The sequence below is a fragment of the Micropterus dolomieu genome, linkage group LG15 (assembly GCF_021292245.1).
Source record: "Micropterus dolomieu isolate WLL.071019.BEF.003 ecotype Adirondacks linkage group LG15, ASM2129224v1, whole genome shotgun sequence".
NCBI lineage: Eukaryota > Metazoa > Chordata > Actinopteri > Centrarchiformes > Centrarchidae > Micropterus > Micropterus dolomieu.
In genome coordinates, this window is record NC_060164.1 from 13,111,380 (window position 1) to 13,131,377 (window position 19,998).

The 19,998-nt window shown below is 39.9% G+C and overlaps 1 protein-coding gene across 5 annotated transcripts; it reads right to left on the minus strand.

Moving 5' to 3' along the window:
- Window positions 1-813: 813 nt before the first annotated feature.
- On the minus strand, window positions 814-7,652 carry LOC123983692 (ubiquitin carboxyl-terminal hydrolase 37-like). Of its 5 annotated transcripts, none has more exons than XM_046069973.1 (15): window positions 7,529-7,652; window positions 7,286-7,353; window positions 5,224-5,305; window positions 5,066-5,076; window positions 4,777-4,846; window positions 4,454-4,674; window positions 4,138-4,269; window positions 3,907-4,030; window positions 3,666-3,781; window positions 3,337-3,439; window positions 3,088-3,164; window positions 2,264-2,372; window positions 2,098-2,158; window positions 1,574-1,829; window positions 814-1,490 (listed from the first exon to the last, which is right to left on the minus strand). In XM_046069973.1, exons 1-15 carry the CDS (start codon window positions 7,556-7,558, stop codon window positions 1,466-1,468), a joined length of 1,485 nt encoding a protein of 494 aa, XP_045925929.1. In that variant the 5' UTR covers window positions 7,559-7,652; the 3' UTR covers window positions 814-1,465. The 5 variants fall into 5 exon arrangements, with proteins under 5 accessions (XP_045925929.1, XP_045925930.1, XP_045925925.1 ...); XM_046069974.1 differs by having other exon boundaries at window positions 1,672-1,829; window positions 3,666-3,817; XM_046069969.1 differs by having other exon boundaries at window positions 3,666-3,817.
- Window positions 7,653-19,998: the final 12,346 nt, after the last annotated feature.

The following is a 19,998-nucleotide window of genomic DNA, read 5'->3' on the forward strand; positions in this document are numbered from 1 at the left end:
GTGTGTAGAGCTGTAGATCCAAGTTCTTTTTCACCAGCTTCAATTTGCATTGCTACTCAATACAGCATAGTTTATTTTTAGTGTTGGCATACAGTAAGTGGGCACTACTAGCATGACATTGCATGAATGTCTTTTTCTTGTATTTCTTTAAATGTGTCAGCTGCCGCGATTTTGTACCAACCCCCACCACCAATTGACCTCCCCAGAGTCAATGATTTAATTAGATTTCAGAGCACCTTACTACACCTTTAGAGCATCTGAATAATTGTTCTACCTTCTCTCATGTTTTTCTTTTTTTTGTTTTAATACGTATCTCCTCAACACCACCTTGTTGATTCTGTTATGTTGTCTCCTTCGTCAGCTTGATGTGTAGAAAATATATTAACCTGAGCCGGATGACTGCTGTAAATAGTCAGGTCAATGTAGCACTGTACCACTGTGAACTTGTTGCTCCCCTTTTGTAGACTTAGTTTGTGCACTGACTGGACACACAAAAAAACTGCTGTCAAGAATGAAATGTTAACCTCAAGAAGTGAGCGCAGTAAAAGTGCAAAGTGGTGATGAATTTCACCATTTGAACAAACCGTTCTGCCCTCAATGTGATGTCACAACTAGAGGAAATGGAGGGTCAGTGTTTTTTAGTGGAAATGTACCCAGTATGCTTCATAGACATGCAGAAATATCACCAGTTTGTCTCCAAAATAAGAATATTCTCACCTGTAAATGGTTTGTTCGGTTTTGATGTTCAAACAGTGTGTGTGTTGGCACGGGCATTCAAATAAGTAATTGAAAATCTTGAGTTCTGTTCAAAACTCGGTTTAAAGTGCTTTATTTGTTACATGATTTCAGTCAAAATTCAAAGTACCTTTAAAACAAATGTCTTGCGGTTAAAATTAATCTAACACAAACACAATTACCACAATGTGAAAAACCATTGTAGCCAGTTTGGATACATATTGTTTGATATAATTACAGTGGTGAAGTTGAAAATGTTATCAGTTTCATTTGTAACCAGTACATAATAATTTACTCATGCAAAGTTAACTTTTCCACCAGTTACATTGCAAAAGAGTCTACAGATACTATAACAGCTTATATTTATACAACTACACTTACACTAAAAATAGAATAGAATAATAATTTTAAAAAAATGTTAAACTGAAAGATAAGTTTCAGTCTACCCTCTTCCCCAGAGAGAAAGCCTGGTAAGGCTTGTAGAGAACAGACCAAACTGTCTGTCCATCAGTTCTCGGTAGAATTTGTCACTGCTGCTCCCACAGGACATGATCTTCATACATCCTCTGCTGGAAGTGCTGGTAGGCCTTCTCAAACATCCATGTTCATCCTTATCTTGCAGTAAGACCACATCTTTTTTACACCCTGTGGTTGGTCATCTGGACTCCATCATGTTAATAACAGTAAGTTCAGGTCCCTGCTCATGCTGATGGGTTTCCACCCAGAGACATTAAGGAGCGTCCCACCATCTAGTCCTGAGAATAGAAACACACAATTAATATATTGTGCTGGTGGATTTTTAAAAAAGTCTGAGGTGCTACCTGAGGAAGAATGTCACTGTTTGTGTTGGGTGTCTCTCTCTCTGCCACAAGTTTCCACGATGTGTTTCACTTCAGTGTCCATATGGCAGTGCACTGAAGACAGTTTTCCTCTTACATGTCTTTTGTAAAACAGGATGTAGGCATTTTTTTGCCGTTGGTCACACACAGACTCGCCGCTTCTTTCAGTAACCTGTGCATCATTGTATGTGAACCAGCGGTCAGTCGGGTCATCCTGTCCCACATGTGGATCCACCCCATCACATATGTAGTGTCCTAACAGGAGTGGAAGCATTTTGACATGTGCTGAATCATGACTCAATGGATTTGACATAGGTTAATTTACTACAACTGATACAGGACAACAGTGATTCTGTGAATATCAAAGTCAGGAAAGATTTATATTGGTGTCAAAGACAAAATGGCTCCATAAGAGACAATGTTTTTCATGATGTTTGTATTCTTCTACTGTAGCAGAATTTAAGAAAGTTCTGACAAAAGCGATTCTTGCTTATCTTCAGTCTAAAATTATTTATTATCATACCACTTCTTGCTGTGAGGCCAATATGACTGATGGTGCTGACCAGACTATAACAGCTACCACCCTGAGAGGGAACACAAATCAAAAGTCCACACACACTCCACTTACTTATTGACTTATGTCAGCCTGATCAATTTGTTTGTTATCAGGTCATTCAGTTTTTCTTTACCTGGTTGGAGGACACAACCAGCTCTCTGAAGAGGACAATGGGATCATGGACCTTTATGAGTTGGAATGACTGAGTAAACCTGAAGCGCTTCAGGTGCAAGACCAGCACTCTGTAGACAGACAGAAAAGTTGCACCAGGTGACAGAGATAAAATACGGCACTACTAACTCTTTCTAAAAGTATTTTCTATGTTAAATATGTCACAATTACTCTGTAAATTACTAGCTTCAGTAGTGCCAAGTTTGATATCACTGGGTTAACCAGTGTCATCACTTACCACTGGGGTCAGGAACATAGACTGTGTAAAAGACGTTGCCTCTGTGAAGTGCCTTAAACCCATAAACCTGCATCTAATGGTCAACAGGGGGCGACTCCACTGGTAGCAAAAAGAAGTCACATTGTACTGAAGTCTATGAGAAAATGACCCTCCTTCTCACTTGATTTATTACCTCAGTAAATACTGTCTTAACGAGTTTATGGTCTCAATTGCTAGTTTCAAGTCTTCGTCAATACAGCGCGATGATTATTTAGTAAATTGTGATCCCATTTAGAATAAAATAGACGATGAAGCAGGGTATGCTTTAGGGTGTGACTACCTTGTGAATAACAAGCAGTTTCAATGTATACCACTGTTTGAAATAGTCAAGGTTTCAAAACCACAAAATTTTTTCCGTTATACCATTGCTACGGTATCAGCTGTTTTTTAATGTCTCATCAAAGACGGAAAGTGCAGGAATCCCACCGGTTTTGTGGGACTACGGCCACTTCCTTTATACAGTAAAGTTCAAGACTTTGGTCATTTGTGGTAGACGTGATATCACTCACCTTGGCAGGGTCACAAATGATAAGCACAGGCCTGACTTGGTGGCACCGCACTCACAGTTATACTCCAACTCTGTCTCCTGCAGAACAGCACAGGCCCAACATGCTTTCACTTCTATTCAGGCTTTAAAGGCATGACAGAAAAACAGTTCTATAGCCATACAAATACTAACACGAGCAGTGGGGTTGTCAGTGTGATCACATTATATCAGTCGGTTCTAATGTGAATAAATGAGGAGAGGTGTTTGTTACCATCAGGTAATCCTGGAGCATCTGTTCCACTGTGCCATGTTCAGCTACCAGGTCCAGGGATAGGTTTGTAAACTCCTCCTCTTTGGTGGATCCTACACCACAACTACACATTAAAAGACAATACAGTTAAGATAATAGAGCCACAGAGGTCAGGCCTACTCTTCGAGCGTTCATCATTTAAATTCTCTCTTGTGACCTAATTTAATATTTGGTTCAGTTCCCCAAAATTACAGAACAACATATTTTCTCGCTATCTACATGGCTTGATACCTGTGATAGTTTTGAGAAATGTGGGTAAACCAAACGCATTGGTAATTGTGTAGTTGTACCTCTTACAGGTCCTTGTTTTCTGGATCTTAAACACCATGTTATCTTCCACCGGACAGCTATAGACTCTGCCCATGCTGGCTGCCCTCATCTGCAGCTGCGGGCTCAAACACCTCATCTGATCCAGCACAGAGGTGAGGAACTCGTGAGCATCCTGCATATGCACACCATGCAGACAGACATACACAATCATACAGGGATGTTTATACACTATCAGGAAGCAACTAAAACCAGCTTACTCACTTTCTGGTGGAGATCCTGGAACTCTGGAGCCCAGAGAGAGACTGCTTCCTTGAATGCAATGAGGAGGCGGATTTTATAAAGGGTATCGTTGGAGAGTTGAGACCCTCTGATGTCCATAAATAATCTGGAGAGGGGGAGGGGGTCTGAGGTACTGTCTCTTCCATTACAATTGCAGGGTTCAGGGTACAACTTGGAGATACAATGAGCGGTTGTGTCTGATGGGTGCTGTACCTCAAAAGTGAAGCCTCAGGGATCAAACTCCAAACCTGCTCCTGACAGCTGAAGGCTTTAACAAAGTTCTCCAGTGTCAGGAGGCTCTGCAGGCAGGAGTTCAGGTAACAAATCTGTGCTGGGTTGGGGAACCTGACACACAAACATAACAAGTCAAACATGTGTCAGTATCATTCATTCTCCAGTGACATGTTCACAAACTTGAGCTCAGCTCATCTTCTCCCAGCTCTTTTTTACTGTGATTTGATGGATCCATGTCTCCATATCCTTGTTATTGTCTGTGTGTGTGTGTGTGTGCGCGCGCAGATGTACTCACCCAAGACACTTGATCTGCTGATGTCTGAGGGTATTAGTGCTGGAGACAGCATCTTCTCCCACGTTTTTGGGCAAAACTTGAAATTTCTTGTCTGCGTTAAGCAGCGTTTCCTCCTCCTTTCCGCCTTTAAACACCACCACCACCATGTCCCGCTGAGGGGAGGAGTGGCACTGCTCCTTCAGGCTTTGTCCTTCAGGAGCAGGTGAGACCCGACAGCTTTTCTGATGGAAGAAAGCAATATCCTGGTTAATCATGCAAAGACACATCAACTAATGCATATCTGGTTCACGTTGAGTTGTGCACCTTGTGTGAAACATGCATACCTTGCACCACCACCAGGGCTTCTTAGCCTTTTGCTTTGACCTGGTGGTTTTGTCAGCTGAAGTGGTGACACTGGTAACAAAGAGAAACATTGTTATCTTATTGTGAACTTAATTTTTTGCTGGAGAGAACATTCGAGTCTGTCTAGTAAAGTGCAAATACAATGAGGTATAACTAGCTGGGTAAAAGTTTTATTTCCCCACGTTCATGATGTTCTCTAAGGCACTGAATGTGCTAGCTAACAAATGGACTGTAGAAGTAATTAAACGTAGTCAGGATGACTGTGCTTACCTTTGCCTTTTCTTTTGGTGGTGGTGAAAACAAAAGAAATTATTATTAGAAAAAATCTGTCAAATACTGCTGTATTTACAACTTACAAGAACAAATATTTCCTACAAACTACTCAAATTTGGTCAATATGAAGCCATGTCACATTCTGTTAAACACACCAGGGGCCGACCGAAGAGTCGATACCTCCATGGGGTCCTTTCATCTTTCTTGTTAGTGGCAGGAGTGTCTAGGATGTGGACACTGGTGATAAAGAAAACCACGGTTGATATTTCTGTTGCATATGTTTGCTCATGTTTAGAAGAAATCATAAATCTTTGTGATTAATCACTGAAGATGAATTCATCATTGTACTAACTAGAAAAGGTTTTAAGTGTTTCAGGGTGAGTCCAACTCATATTTCAAGCCTCTCAGGGTCTAAAGTCATGTCCTTAAAGACGAGTCAAAGACAAGTCTTCATGAGACTTCATAATAGGGTGCCTCTCAATGTAAAATGTCAACATTTTCCTGTTCCTTTTATGATGCATACTAACTGTGAGAGGTTTCATTCAGATATATTAATATTTACTGGTAGCTCAATGGGCTCAATGTTTTTATATTTACTTTCATTGCGATAAAAAGTTTATTTAATTCAAGATTTCTCTACCAAAGTAAATTAATCCTTGAGTAAGTATTGTTATAATTTTTTATATCATTTAACTGTTCTTTTTCATATTCTGATTTGTGTTATTATTTCGTTTAAATACTATGTAATCAGAATAATATTTTGGGGAGGAAGCAGGAGAACATGAAGAGAACCCACACAGACACGGGGAGAACATGCAAACTCCACAAAGAAAGGCCTGGGCCTCGATCCACAGAACCTCTTGCTGTGAGGTGACAGTGCTAACAACTGCACCACCGTATCGCATCTATGTGTCATGTTAATCTTAATTATTCTCATTTTTAGCACCACCTACCAGTTATTTTCTGGTATAGTAAAGGACACTTCAAGAGAGGTCACTTAACAAGAGCTTCTTCTGCAGCTGTCGCTTCTATTTGTTGGAGCGCAGTGCGGACGTACACATTTAGGCTCTCAGAACTTTCCTCCGAGCTCAGTGATCTACAGTCTGAACATTTTCCGGTTTCACCCCCAATTCCGAATGAACTGTCACATATGGTAAATGGGCTGTATTTGTATAGCACCTTTCTAGTCTTTTCGACCACTCAAAGTGCCTTACACTACATCACATTCACCCACCTTTGAGCAGAGACCCAACTTCTCATCAGAAACAGAAATTAACTCATTCACACACTGATGGCACAGCCACCAGGAGCAATTTCAGGTTCCCAACCTTCTTTTAAGGGGATGAACATTCTACCCTGAGTCAAAGCCGCCCACTTATGCCACATCAACACTTCCATAATCAAGGTCTATCTGAAAGTCTATCTGGTTTACATGTGAATGTATTTCGTCCACTTCATAGAAATCTGCAGCTACTCTGTGAGCTGGAGAGCTAGCCTACAACAAAACATATGTAGCTGTTTTTTAAGCTGCAATACAGTCATTCTCTGTGGTTATTATTAACTTATGAAGTAACTGTTAGCAGCTATGTGTCTTCTTTTTGGGGGGGGGTTAACATTATTCTACCAGTGATATTAAAGTTAATATTACATGATAAAATTGGAAAATATTGAATATTGTAAAACTTTGTCAGTGTTGAGCTACCAGTAAAAATTATTAGAAAACATTCAAATTTTGTCAACTTAGCTTTTGTCACATTATTAACACATTTGGGGGGTGGGAAGATGAAAATTAGAAACTTTATTTTTGAGTGGCACCCTACTTCATAAGCACATTTGCAGTCATGATGCAGGTGTCTGAATGCTGAACATTACAAGATGTGATCTTTTTTACATTCAGAGAGGTTAAAATAATATTTTTGTGAGACTAACTACATTTAGTGCATTTTGTTGAGACATTATTACATATAACTTTTTTTTATTGTTCCTATACTAAGCATTTCTTCTTAGTAAAATATATTGATGATGACCTTGAATGCTAGGTCACACCCGAGTCACTAGTCATGCTCTGCTACTAACTGGACCAGGATAAGGGTTTGTGTCTACTGACACTGTACAAACACATTGATTTCTCAAACTGAACAAGGAAGCTAATCAACCTAACCATGGAGATGAAGAAATAGTCAGGTCTTCTTGGATAATGGTTATGATTTCCTATACCTTTTCTGAGAGCTGCGTGTCTGAGCGTGTCTCTCATCTGCCACCACATTTACAACAGTATTTGATTTCTGTATAGAAAAATAAACAAGATTAAGAAGAAACTGATGTAAAAAAAAAAAAATGGATATACTATGAATGAAACAAATTAGCTTCACAGAAAGTATTTACGAAACTGTGAAGCTGAAGTCAAATTAACACAGCAGGAAAATGACAGATAATGTGCAGTACATCTAGAAGACAAACCTTTCCACAACAGGAACACAGAAGAAACATCTTTGTAACTCTTATCAAAGTAAAATGTGACACAAACTGACAGTGAACTGCTTGTATCCGGCAGGTTTGGAGAAGTCGGATCAACAGGAGTTCTGGGAAATCATCCCTAAAAAAGTTCTACATGTAGAATCTAGACAGCTTTAGAATATAATGTCATGACATTTTGTGTTCCAACCAAATTTGAATAAAAACAAACAAGTGTATACATGGTATCTATGTTTATATGTTATACATATATATAGCCTATATATATAGCGTACATATATATATATATATATATATGTGTGTCTGTGTGTTGTTGAATTCCTTTAAACTGATAAACAGTAGTTTAGTGGTCATGACAGGCCCAAATTATTGAAATTCAATCCAAATCAAAGTGAAACAAGTCATTTTAATTTAACCATATTATCATCTGGTTGCTACTGTTTACATTGTCCCCAGATGCAAATTCAAAAAATGCACTGCAGAATGTTCTTGGTATATACATGTATGTATAAATGTACATAAACAACTGTAGGCCTATATGTTGTTTTATTTCATATGTTACCATATTTTAATATACAATTAATTATATGTTGTGTGTGTAGCATGAAAGGACTACAAATTGTGTTTCATTATGCAGCCTTGTGCTGTATAATGACAAATAAACAACCTTGTACCTTGAATCAAAATTATTCTCAACTACCCAGCTATTATTTACAGGGGTCAAATGCGTATTGAGGTCCTTTATCTGAAGTTGTATTAATTACATTTTTTATCCAGGGGGCATGAAAACACTCACATCCACAGCAGAAGCACCACAGAAGCGTCCATTATTTTAATCCACGGCAACTCCATCCTTTGGCGCAGTATCTCTGTCCTCAGAAACAGTTGTCCTGTCAGCAGCAGAGAGGACCCTACCACCCACCCCACTCACTGGAGCGATCTGTGAAATTGAACATTAAACTGGGCCAAGGATGAGCCTTGAAGAACACCACAGTTTAGCCACAGAAGAGGAAACATCTCCAACAACTACTATTTGATAGTTACAATTTAAACACTCTAACCAGATCCAACAACATTGTAAAGTCTCTCAGCAAAAATGATATGATCAACAGAATTAAATGCAAAACCGTGGAGTAGGGAGTAAGTAGAGTTAACACTGAAGCATCAGCTGTTAGTAAAATATCATTTGTTACTTTATGAGGGCAGTTGCTGTGAAGCACTGTATATTAAGATCAAATCCACAACTTTGATAAAAATGGTAATTTGGAGATACTGTATATATATCTTATTACCATGTGAGTGTGCTACTACAAACATACAATACATAGCAAAACAAGAAACAAGAGAAACACACACAAAAAGAAAACCAAAAATCAAAGACAAACAAAAAATATGTTATAAGCTGAATTTTGTAGTTCCCTTTATGCTACTCACAAAAAGCAAATGTTATTATACAAAAATTGTAAAACATTATATACAGAAATAATATTATTTTACATGGTGGAGTGCTGAGGATGATTTAAGGAATCTCACAGCCTGGGGGAAGAAGATGTGGAGTCTGATGGTGCGACAGCAGAAACGTCTTTATCTCTTGCCAGACGGCAGCAGACTGAACAGGCTGTGGCTATCACTGATGCTCGGTAGATGTGCTCCAGTGATCTTCTGAGCTGTTTTAATCACTTGCTGCAGGGCCCTCTGGTCCTGAGCCATACACATCCCATACCAGTTTGTGATGTTTCCGCTGAGGATACATTCTGCACAAGTTAATTAGAACATATGAGGCACGGGAATTTTGCCTTCATGAGTTTTCTTAAGAAATACAGCTGTTTCTGAGCTTTCTTCACCAGCGTGGGGATGACAGAACACTAAAGAAGGCAAACAGCATTGTGGGTAATCAGGGACACCCCCTTGCCCTGAACTGTTGCCTTCTACTCCAAGTTCCAAGTTTTATTTTTTTCCACAGGCCATTACAGTTTTTTTCAATTGCTAAGATGCGAAGGTCACAACTGAAGCCACTTTTTCAAAACTCTTCACACAGTCTGCATTACCAACATGCATCCTGGCCAAACAGTTAATCTCACCTCCAAAAGTCACTCAAACCACCAAAACACTTCATATAAGCCTCAAAATAAACTCATTCAGCCAAAACACATGCAAAAATACCCACTCAGAAAGCATACATTGTCACTCATAACACACTGACCTACAAAACACTAACAACAGAAAGCATTACGGACATTTGTTGAACTTTTATCCTTGAAATGTGACTGATATTTTCAGATAAATCAGTATTTCATTATAGAATACAGTTGTTTTCAGTCACTTTGATACATTTCTCAGATCACAATTGAAATTCTACTTGTTCAACCTCCACATCATCTAGTCACTTGTGCACATCATATGTAAAAGCAATTTCTCAGTCTTTTCAGAAATTGCAAATTGCACATGCTTTGACAAATTTATGCAAATTATTATGTACATTTGTCTGCTGTTTCTTACATTATCAATTGCTTACTGTATGTCATTGCATAAGTCACTACATGCAAAATGGTTGAACACATCATAATCTGCATTTTCCTACGTATGTCTATTAGGCTTGTTTTGTAAATGTGTCCTACAGTAAACTGATGAAGTTCTGATCTGTTGTGCTGTGAATAAGAATCTGTGGCCCAAAAGACAGGAACATCAACCGGAGGGGGTGTTTTCATGTTTCCATTTCGTATTTCGTAATTGTTTCCGTTGTGCTATGCAGTGCTGTAAAATAGTCTTGTTTTTTTATTTTCTGCATCACAGTGACATGCTCTGTCAACAAATTACAGTGCATACAGTAAAATTGTAACTGTGAATCCTGTCCAATATGATGGAAATTCGCATTACAGATGCCACTGTGGATCTTTGCAGATTGGGTTGCACCCTCAACCCTGCCTCTCTCAATGAGAGACCATGGTTCACGACATGGTCTATAAGTGTAGCCCTTATTTCATCTGAAATAACAGCTCTTTGTCTTCTTTGTCTCCCTCCACAAACCTCCAATCCTTGTTCCATTTCCAAAATTAGTCTTTCTGAGCTCTACCTATATATATCTATATCTATATCTATATCTCTCTATATGTGTGTGTGTGTGTGTTCACTAACAAGTCCAAAACTAGACACCTGCTTACCCTTTCAGCTGAAATTGCAATCAGCAGTGTTCGAAAGGCACAAGGCTGAAATCTATTATGTTTTGAATGTGTGATTCACAGTTTTGACAGCAGTGTGTTAGCATTTGAACAAAGTGCTGTAAATCCACAGTGTTGTTAAGGTCATGGGATAAGTGTGTAGAGTTTTGAAAACTGTGTTCAAGCAATGAAAAACGAACTAGAGTTTGGTCCACATGAACTGCTGCTATGCAGACTGTAGTTAGAGTTTTGCACATGTAGCTCCAGTTGTGCTCACTGTCGTTTAGCAATCAAAAAAAACTGTAACACTGGTGCCTGATGACCACAGTCTGTAATTGATGTACCAGCCCCTTGAACCAATTCTGCTAAAATATAAGCAAGATTTTCTGTATATATCTGTCCAGCTACAGCAAAAATGCAGGAAATTTGCAAACATTTTGTTTTGAACGTGTTTTTAACAGTTTTGGACACCGTGTGTTAAAAAATGTGTGGCAGATATATACTGTTTTGCAGATGGTGAAGTAGTAATGGGAAAAGAGTTCATGGATTTTGGAGAAAGTGGTCAGTGAATGCATTTTGTGTGAAAGCAATGAAAAATTATTCAGAGTTTGGTCCACATACACTTCTGTTTCGCTGACTGTGTGAAGAGTTTTGGCAATGTGACTTCAGTTTTGACCAATGCAGGTTAGCAATTGAAAAAAACTGTAAATTTCTTAATGAATGTTTTTAATGAATGATGATAGGGTATGATCAAGTGTCCGTAAATACTGTATATTGGAAATTTTTTTCATTGTTATCTTTTGTCCATTTTTCTTGTCTTTTGCTGCCAAATGCCCTTTGATTTCTGCTGCAGGGGACAATAAAACATAAACACCAACAACAACTCTGTGATGCTGATGAAAATTGCTATTGCAGTCAATTAAAAGAAAATCAGCTACAATCAGCCAGGGGAATCCTGGATTAATATCAACCACAACTTGGATCAGTGTGCAACACTTCCATTATTTTTTATGCAGTTTCCATTTGAACTTTATGCAAATTAGGGCTCTGCAGTGATTTGCTGAAAAAAAGGCAAGCAGTGGGACAGGCAGTTTAGTCTTTAACCTGCTGTAGATGTGTCAACTTGGTTGTTTCTGGGATATGTGAGAATGACATTGAAGGTATACTATCCAATTAATCCATGTAGCAACATGTGCAGTTTAACAACCTATCCTAAAATGAGACAAAATAGTGACGTTTAGCTACTGAGTAGAATCCTAAATAGTTCATTTAACATTTTCCAATGCACAGGCAGCTGTTGTTTATTTCTCTCACATCCTCAAAATGGCTGTGTGTGAGGCAGAAACAGCAGTGGCTGGCTGTGATAAGGGTGACTGGGGCCACGACAATGCCTGTCTCCCTCCCTGCTGTTCCACCCAGGAGCCTAAACTACTAATGGCCCCCTAATGTATAAATACCATTCTGCAGGCATTAGTCACACTTTCTCTCTTTCTCTGACACACACACATGCACACACACAAGCACATATGCACACATACACACTCAGAGATGCAGGTCCATAAGGCATTAGTCACAGTGGCAGCCCTGCCTATGGTTGTATTGCAGATGAGGGCCAAGGCCAGGGGCTGAGGGTCTAAATTCTCTTGCACAAACAATGCATGTCAAAGAGGCCCATCAGAAGCATTCTTTAAGGACGGGAAGATGTTGTTTAGAGCACAAAGAGAGGGCAGCAGGACCGTGCCAAAGACTGGTGAAGATAGAGACATGTATCTCTAGAGGCACAGGTTGCTATTGTAATTTTGAGTTTGGATCATGACTGCGTGTGCATGCAAGACATTCTGTTGAGTACATGTCCAGTGTGATGTGTGAACAGAGCAGCACCGGCAGCTTTTGATTTTGAATATAATTAGAAACATGTTTACTTTGAAGCTGTGTGCAAATGCAGAGAGTGTCATTTTTATTTTTATTTCTGATGTTGGGAAGTGAGACCACAAGCAGGGGGAGACAATAGCTTCTCCAGTCCCCGGGGGATTTGTTGACAGCTAAATATCTTCATTCTCACATGAGGCATTACAGATGCAAATCACCATATAGATGCATGTATGAAACATCATTAATTCCTATTTAAGGCATCATTTATCCGAATTATAGAAAGACTGTATGAACGGTCATTAATTACTGTATATTGAGTAAAATTATTGTGTGTGTTTATATTTATTTTTTATTTGCATGTGTGTGCATATGTGTGGTATGTGTGGATAAGTGTGAGTGGGTGCATGAGTGTGACCTTACCCTAACTTTCTGACATTTTCCCACACATGTCAAGGAAGCTACAAGCTGACAGCCAAAAACATTTTTGATAAATACATAATCTTCCTCTTTTCACCACATACTTGATCAATCAAATTTCCTTACTAATCTAATATGCTTTTATATTAACAAACTATCAATCTCTATCTCTTGGAAAAGTCGATTTTGGTGGGAACTAAATTAGAAATCAGATTATTACACATTGATGTGCAGGAGCTTGTGTGATATTTGCAAAGACAAGTATAAATTTAACAATTCCTTTGCAACACAAACAAGGAAAGTCTCACATTTATTGCTGAAACTAACAGATGGCCCTGTGTCAAAATCCCGTCATGCTGCTGCTGAAGCACAAACCCATATTTCAGTCTATTTAACAATTAGTGAACCTCACAGCATGGGACATGGAGATCATTATTGTAGGGCATCAATCAGTCCTCTGAAATCAACCATGGCCATGCAACTATTACTGAGCTGTGACCACTCTGTGCCTGTGACCTTATTACAGGGGCAGTAAAACACATAAGGAGGCTTTTATTTTCTTCTTTTTTTTAGTTTCACAGTATTCTACTCTCACATTGCTTTAACCAACCAATTTTAGAAAGCAAACAATTTAACAGTCTGGTATATGTAGACACTCTTCTGGTCTATGTTGAGCAAGAATCCGGTTACAAGCCAAGACAAAATTGAGAACATTAGTACCTTGTTTTCATCAAAAAGTTTGTGTATGGTTTGGCACGTTTGTATTCATGTAGGCTGTTATGTGATTGAGCAGGAATGTGTGTGTGTGTGTGTGTGTGTGTGTGTGTGTGTGTGTGTGTGTGTGTGTGTGTGTATTAAAATAACAGTGTTTGTCTCAAGTGGCTGGAAACTCTAACAAGTTAGTAGCATTTGGAGGGGGATTCCATGAGAAAACACCTCACCAGGGCTTTCCTTAATGTCCTTTTCCTCCACCCGCTCAGGCACCCACGCTCGTACATGCTAATAGACAATGACATGCATACATACAGAGAGAGCGAAGCATGCTAATTTCTGCTTCTCTTGGACAAAGATAGAACCATGCAGGAAGTCGGCAAGTTGTTTGGATTCATTTGTGTTATTAAGACATCAAATAGCGGGAGCGTAGGAGTCTGGCTGCAACCAGCTTTACGGTGACTCTGTTTCATCTGTGCAACAGACACCTGAACGTGGTTCTTTCAGCTTATAGCATTGCTTTTGGTGAATCAGTGTTTGTACACTAAATACTTTGTAAAGATCTCCCTGTCTCACCCCTCTCTCTCTCATTAGTTCCATATTTTACTTCTCATGTCATTATTGTGGTTCAGTCTGTGGTCTCCAGCTGATGTGGCTGTAATATTTTATACCTTTGCAGAATTGCTGGGCAAAGGGGAGAAGTGCTTCCCAACGCTGTGAGGCACATTTTCCACTGATTTAGATGTTCTCCTGTTTACCAGGTAAAGACCCCAGAGAGAACACAGGCTGGAAACTTAAACGAGGGAGCATGTTTAACGAGAAAGGGGAAAAAAGCCTTTGCAGTTTGATTTCACATCATGGCAAAAAAAACAACAACTTGGCCTTAAAGAGTACATGGAAACCACAAGAGGTAGTGGAACACAACTGCTTCTGACCTCGCAGGGTAGCAGACAACGATGAGGCTAGCATTTTGGTGATTTTAATTCCGAACATGGGATTTTAGATAAACAGAAAGATTGGCATTTGCTGCTCATAACTGAGAAATGCTGGACTGAAGCATATTGAAGCTGCAGTGCAACATCTCTGCACTAATAGTTTCCATAATGTCACACATCCAGACAGCACACTGGCTGATCTCGCCTGGCAGGATGAACTGTGTCGTGCAATACTATGAATCATTTGGTAGTTGATGTCATGGGTAATTAGACAAAAGCAACATTTTTCTAACCTGTGATTTGGATGCACGTAAGAAAGAGGTTCCGTCTCATTTATGAGGATTGGATGATTATATTCCTCAGCAGGACTTAACTGACAGGTTGAATCTGCCAGTAATTTATATTTTGCTCTCACATATAATATCTTTAAATGTGATTTTTGCGGCCACAAATCCACTAAATTACAAGGGCTCTTTTTGTCAGAAGTTCATTTCTGGCAGTGTGGAAAAGCAACTACAACATTTACACCATGGAACACAAAAATTCCTCCAAAATATTTTAAATGAGTTGCAGTCTTCTTATAGCAACGCTACGCTTTAGTTGAACTTAAAAGCTGCACGTAAGACTACATGTAATGTGAAAGGTGTCGCTCATACAGAATCACATGACTGCAGTTCCTCTTAGCTCTACGGAGCATTTTAGCGTAATTTTAGCGCTCCCGCTTTTGCGTCAGCAAGTTTGCTGTTTTAGTACACTGTTACCGCTTTCATCTGTCAAATGAATGATGATGTTGCTGCATTTCTGAGTAAATAGGCAACTGTTTGCCAACATGTTATAGCCATATCAACTTTATAACGTGATAATAATATCAATGTTGTGTTTATAGTTTGTTGTTCTGCCCCTACGTAGAGAGTTTAAATATTGTGAATTGTCTTTATCAGCTGTCCCTTCCATGCCACATGAGTACAGGTACGGGTACAAGTCAGACAAAGGCATGTGTTATTCCAGGTTTATAGACTTCTAAGAAAATGTTAAGTAAAATCACTTTCTCCATGCCCAATTTTTATTAAATGGTCAACACTGGGCCTGGAGTACTTACCACTAATGAATTTGAAAAGACAGAATAGGTGGTCATAGGCAAGGCACACCTGTTGGATGTTACCACATCTGACAGCCATTACCTCCCACTTCAAATCTCCACTTCATTACATTATTACACTGTCACCATGATACCACAATACCACCAAAGACGACAGGCTCATCAATCTTCTGCTGTCTTTGAACAAACACACACACACACACACACACACACACACACACACACACACACACACACAAGCACACTCAAGGCAACTGACAAGCCTTTCTCTGCTGCACTCAGGCCTCTTCCTGCAGGGAGTTTATTATTCTTTCTCCTCTGACGTGTTATGTGCTCTTTTATCTTTGAATAATGCATGAAGCCTTTTTGAAATTCACTTGTACATTTGGCACCAACACTTTATTTGGCTTTACGTTTAGATGTCGAGGTGCCCCACACATTATAGAAGTCTGTCAAACCTCAACCCCCTGCATTCTTTCTTTTTCTCCCTCCCGTCTCAGTAATGAAACACACAATTTACAGAACTTTCTTCGGTTGACTTTGTGCAGCAGGCCCCATTTCTGCAGCAGCCAGGTTGCTCCCTGCTTTAGCATTAAAAACTGTTATTTCTTACCGTACGTTCTATTTAGGAGTGTCCAAGCCCGACTAGGATCTTTCCCTCCCTTGTACATGTGTGTGTATTGTAATGGTGTCGGGGCGATAATGTAAAGTGTTAGCAGCGGGCTGGGTCACTGGCCGCTGTTTTGAGGCCTCTGTGTTCTCCCAGGCCTCTCCTTTCCCAGCTCCTCTCCCCTGAAGCACTGTGGGTGAGTTTAGAGCATGCCCAGCAGGTTGTCCTCAATCACAAAGCCCTCTTCTTCCACAGTCCGAGGCTGCCAGCTGGTGAGAGTGTCCAATGTAAGTGTGTATGTGTGTTTGGGAGAATAAGAAAATGTCCATGCTAAAAAAAACCCAAAAAAAAAACCGACTTTATCTACAGCTGCTGACCTACCCAGAGAGGAAAAGAACAAAAGGAACAGACTTGGAAAGAGACATGCAGAACTTGGATTTTGAGGTGGAATAAATCAAGAAGCTGGACTCATTAGACCCAGCACTGCAGGTTTTTTATCTCCCCAGCAGGCAAGCAAGGCTGATAAAGCTCCTCTGCTCAGTAGCAGCTCCACAGAAGAAAAAAGAACATAAAACACAAAGAAAGAATAAAGTACTGGCTTTGGGCTTTCAGGAATCCAAATTAACTGTGGGTCATGTCATGTGAGAGCCTTGAAGAAAAAAAGCAAGAAAATGAAACGGCTCAACCACATCATCTTTCTGGTGCAGTGGGCAGATCAACCATTCCCATGGGAACTCACATGGTCCTGATGACCTGCCCACCGTGAAGCTCTTTATCAGAGGGTGCTCTCAAGTTCTCAAGCAGAAGAGTAGATATACGATAAAAGACGTGGGAGTGTGAAAATGAAAGTTTCTCATTTTCTTGAGGCCAAGTAACGTGCCTCACACCCTCTGGACCTCGCTCAGCCGTGACCAGTGGTTGATGAGCATCACCCTCCGATCCAATCCAAGTCTTCAAACAGCACCAGCGGGCACCAAGAGCGATGCATCTGTCAGCTGTCATCTTCCTTAAAGTCTCACAGTCATAAAAACAAAAAAGAGTCCACTTCCGTCCTCCCAGGCGTCGTGCAACAGCGAGGTTTCAGAAGAAAGACACTCTGGTGCTCATCACACACCCCTATGATTATTCACAATAGTACTGGAATGCTGCTGAAGCTGGGAGCTGCTTGAGATGTGGCTGTGGCCAGACTGACCGCAAAAGACACATTTACTGATGCAACGATGTCCAAAAACAATGAGACGACTTCCTTCAGGGCTGTCAAAACAGCTGGTCATGTGCCATGTTGGTTTATACAGTAAAGGACACGAGAGGGAGTGGACCCCAGTTCTCTGGCCCTTCACCAAACTCTGCTGCACCACAGCGTTACCCTCCTTGTTTGTTTCGTTCCCTCCACATTCTCTGCTACTCATTTTTATCGACACACATTCATAACTGACCTTTTCTTCGTAATTTGCTTTTTAAAACTGTCTTATTGGTTTTCATAATGTTGATACTCCACTTAGCCCAGGGTCTTTGTGATTGCCTTCTTGGTCACTGCTAAGGAGAACTTTAACAAGAGCTCTGTCCTTCGCATATATCATTGTTAGGTTAATTACAAGAAAACACAGGTCTTGGGAATTTGATAACCAATTATTACTTTCAAAACTGCCCATACAACATTCCAAAATGTTCCCATCCAGAATACTGGATGAGAATGCTTCTCTCCACACAGTCTACAGCATTGTTGTTGTCTAGATGAGACTCTGCATTTGGTGTTTTGGAGAATGAAGAATATAACTATTTTTACAACATAGTTATTACCACTGCCTTTTAAATAGTTTTAAAGGGTTGATTTGCCCAAATTGCAAAAAAAACATATTTTCTCACCAACTCTTAGTTGTGTCTAGAATGCAGACTGTTTGGGGTTTATTTGATTTGGCTTTCTCCGTGAGACATCTGCCTCCTCAAAAGTTTGCCGGAGGTGAACTGGATTTCATTTGTGGTGCTGAGAGCATTAAAAAACGACATTTAAAAATATTCAACAGTAACTCTTCTGGATAATAAGTCTGAATAATCCTACTGTCAATGTTTTTGATTGAGAGCATGTTCTTTCCTTTTCTTTTGAGCACCACCAAAAAACATTTTTAGGAGAAAGGGCTGCAATGACTGATATCTCAAAACCTGAGCATATATAACAAAAACTATCTTCATGGCTAGAAACCACTAAAAGTGAGAATATATGCGTATTAGTTTTTGCCTTAAATATAAATCATTACCAAACAGACATTTGAAGTCAAGCAGAAATGTTCTGAACACATTTTGGTTCCACATGGAACAGCCCCCGCGCTGTTAAAGCTGCTTGTTGTGGTTGGCCAAACTGCAGAGCAATGGACTAGATCGATTTTAAAAGACACTCATGCTGATCTCTGCTATTAAAGCAGACACTTACAGTGCTATTTCAGGAACAGACCTGGGGCCACTATAACAGTATTTTATTGTTGTGGATGGAGCTTGAAATTAAACAAGTCATTTTTGAGATTCACTGAAACAGTTTCAGTGGAACAGGAGAGGCTGACTTAATGAGGTGGATTTGGGTGGATAATGAAAGGAACGATATGAATTCAGAACACATACTGTACTGGCTGAACAATGAAATCATAGGCCTTTTGACTCATGAGGCATACGGAAGCACTTCAGAGAGGACCCTGCTTGGCTACAGTTTCAGTTTTCATTCCCCAAAACCATGATTATTCTTTTGAATTTCACCCCATCAAAACTGCACTCAGACCTCAAGGCACCACAGGAATCCTTCGGGTCTATGATTTGCATTTCAGGATTTATGGGAACATGTTTGAAGATCGCCAGATCAAATGCAATATTAGGACACTATTCCTCTGGCTCCATCAAAAAAGGGAATAATTACATAAACATAAACAATCCTAATGATATATTAAGATATGATGAGCGACACAAAGCAGAATAGTGGATTGGTTTACCTTTGGTGCACAAAGCCAACATGAAGGAGGGCCAGAAGGTCAAGGGCGTTTTTAGCCTCAACTTCACACACGTAAGAACATTAACCAATGTTTAACCGACCAAATGATTGTTTGGACAGAAGCTAAATGGCCACAATTACGATTGCCATTGACGATTACTAATGGTGTTGGTCACTAAGTACTACATTAACAATCTTGATGTGTTCGACACATAAGGAAAAAATATTTATTAGTTTGTTGAATGGAGCGTGTCCCTCCACAGCCTAACAAGCTATGTGACTTCTGGTGAGCGCAGTTTTGAGAGGGAAAGTGACTTTCTGGCCTTTCTCCTGTTTGTCTTTGCCTGTCCAGGTTTGTATTGGCAATGTGGTGACTGAAAAGAAACACAATCAGGTCCAGAGTGCTACTCTGTGCCCTTCATTCATCCATCACATCAAGGGCTTCCCGAACGCATGGAGCTCCTACAAGCAATCATTGCCACTGAGCTCCAGCGCTGGGTGCTGCTCAGTGTAAAGGCTGCCTTGAGGCGTAGAACATAGAGGTCACAAAGCACTTCCTATGCCTTAACCTCACCCTTGTAGAGTGGAAACGTCAGACAGGCATTAAAGCAGTGTCAAATCAAGATAAAACTTTTTTATTAAGTTCTTGAACCCCCGGAGCAATTTTCTCCTCCGAGTG

Excerpts from the sequence above, each read along its gene's own strand:
- LOC123983692 (XM_046069969.1), bottom strand. The coding sequence starts at position 7,558 with ATGTTTCTTCTGTGTTCCTGTTGTGGAAAG. Across the intron at positions 4,675-4,776 it reads AGCCCTGGTGGTGGTGCAAG|AAAAGCTGTCGGGTCTCACC; the intron begins GTATGCATGTTT and ends TTCTTCCATCAG. Across the intron at positions 2,373-3,087 it reads TCATTTGTGACCCTGCCAAG|AGTGCTGGTCTTGCACCTGA; the intron begins GTGAGTGATATC and ends GTCTGTCTACAG.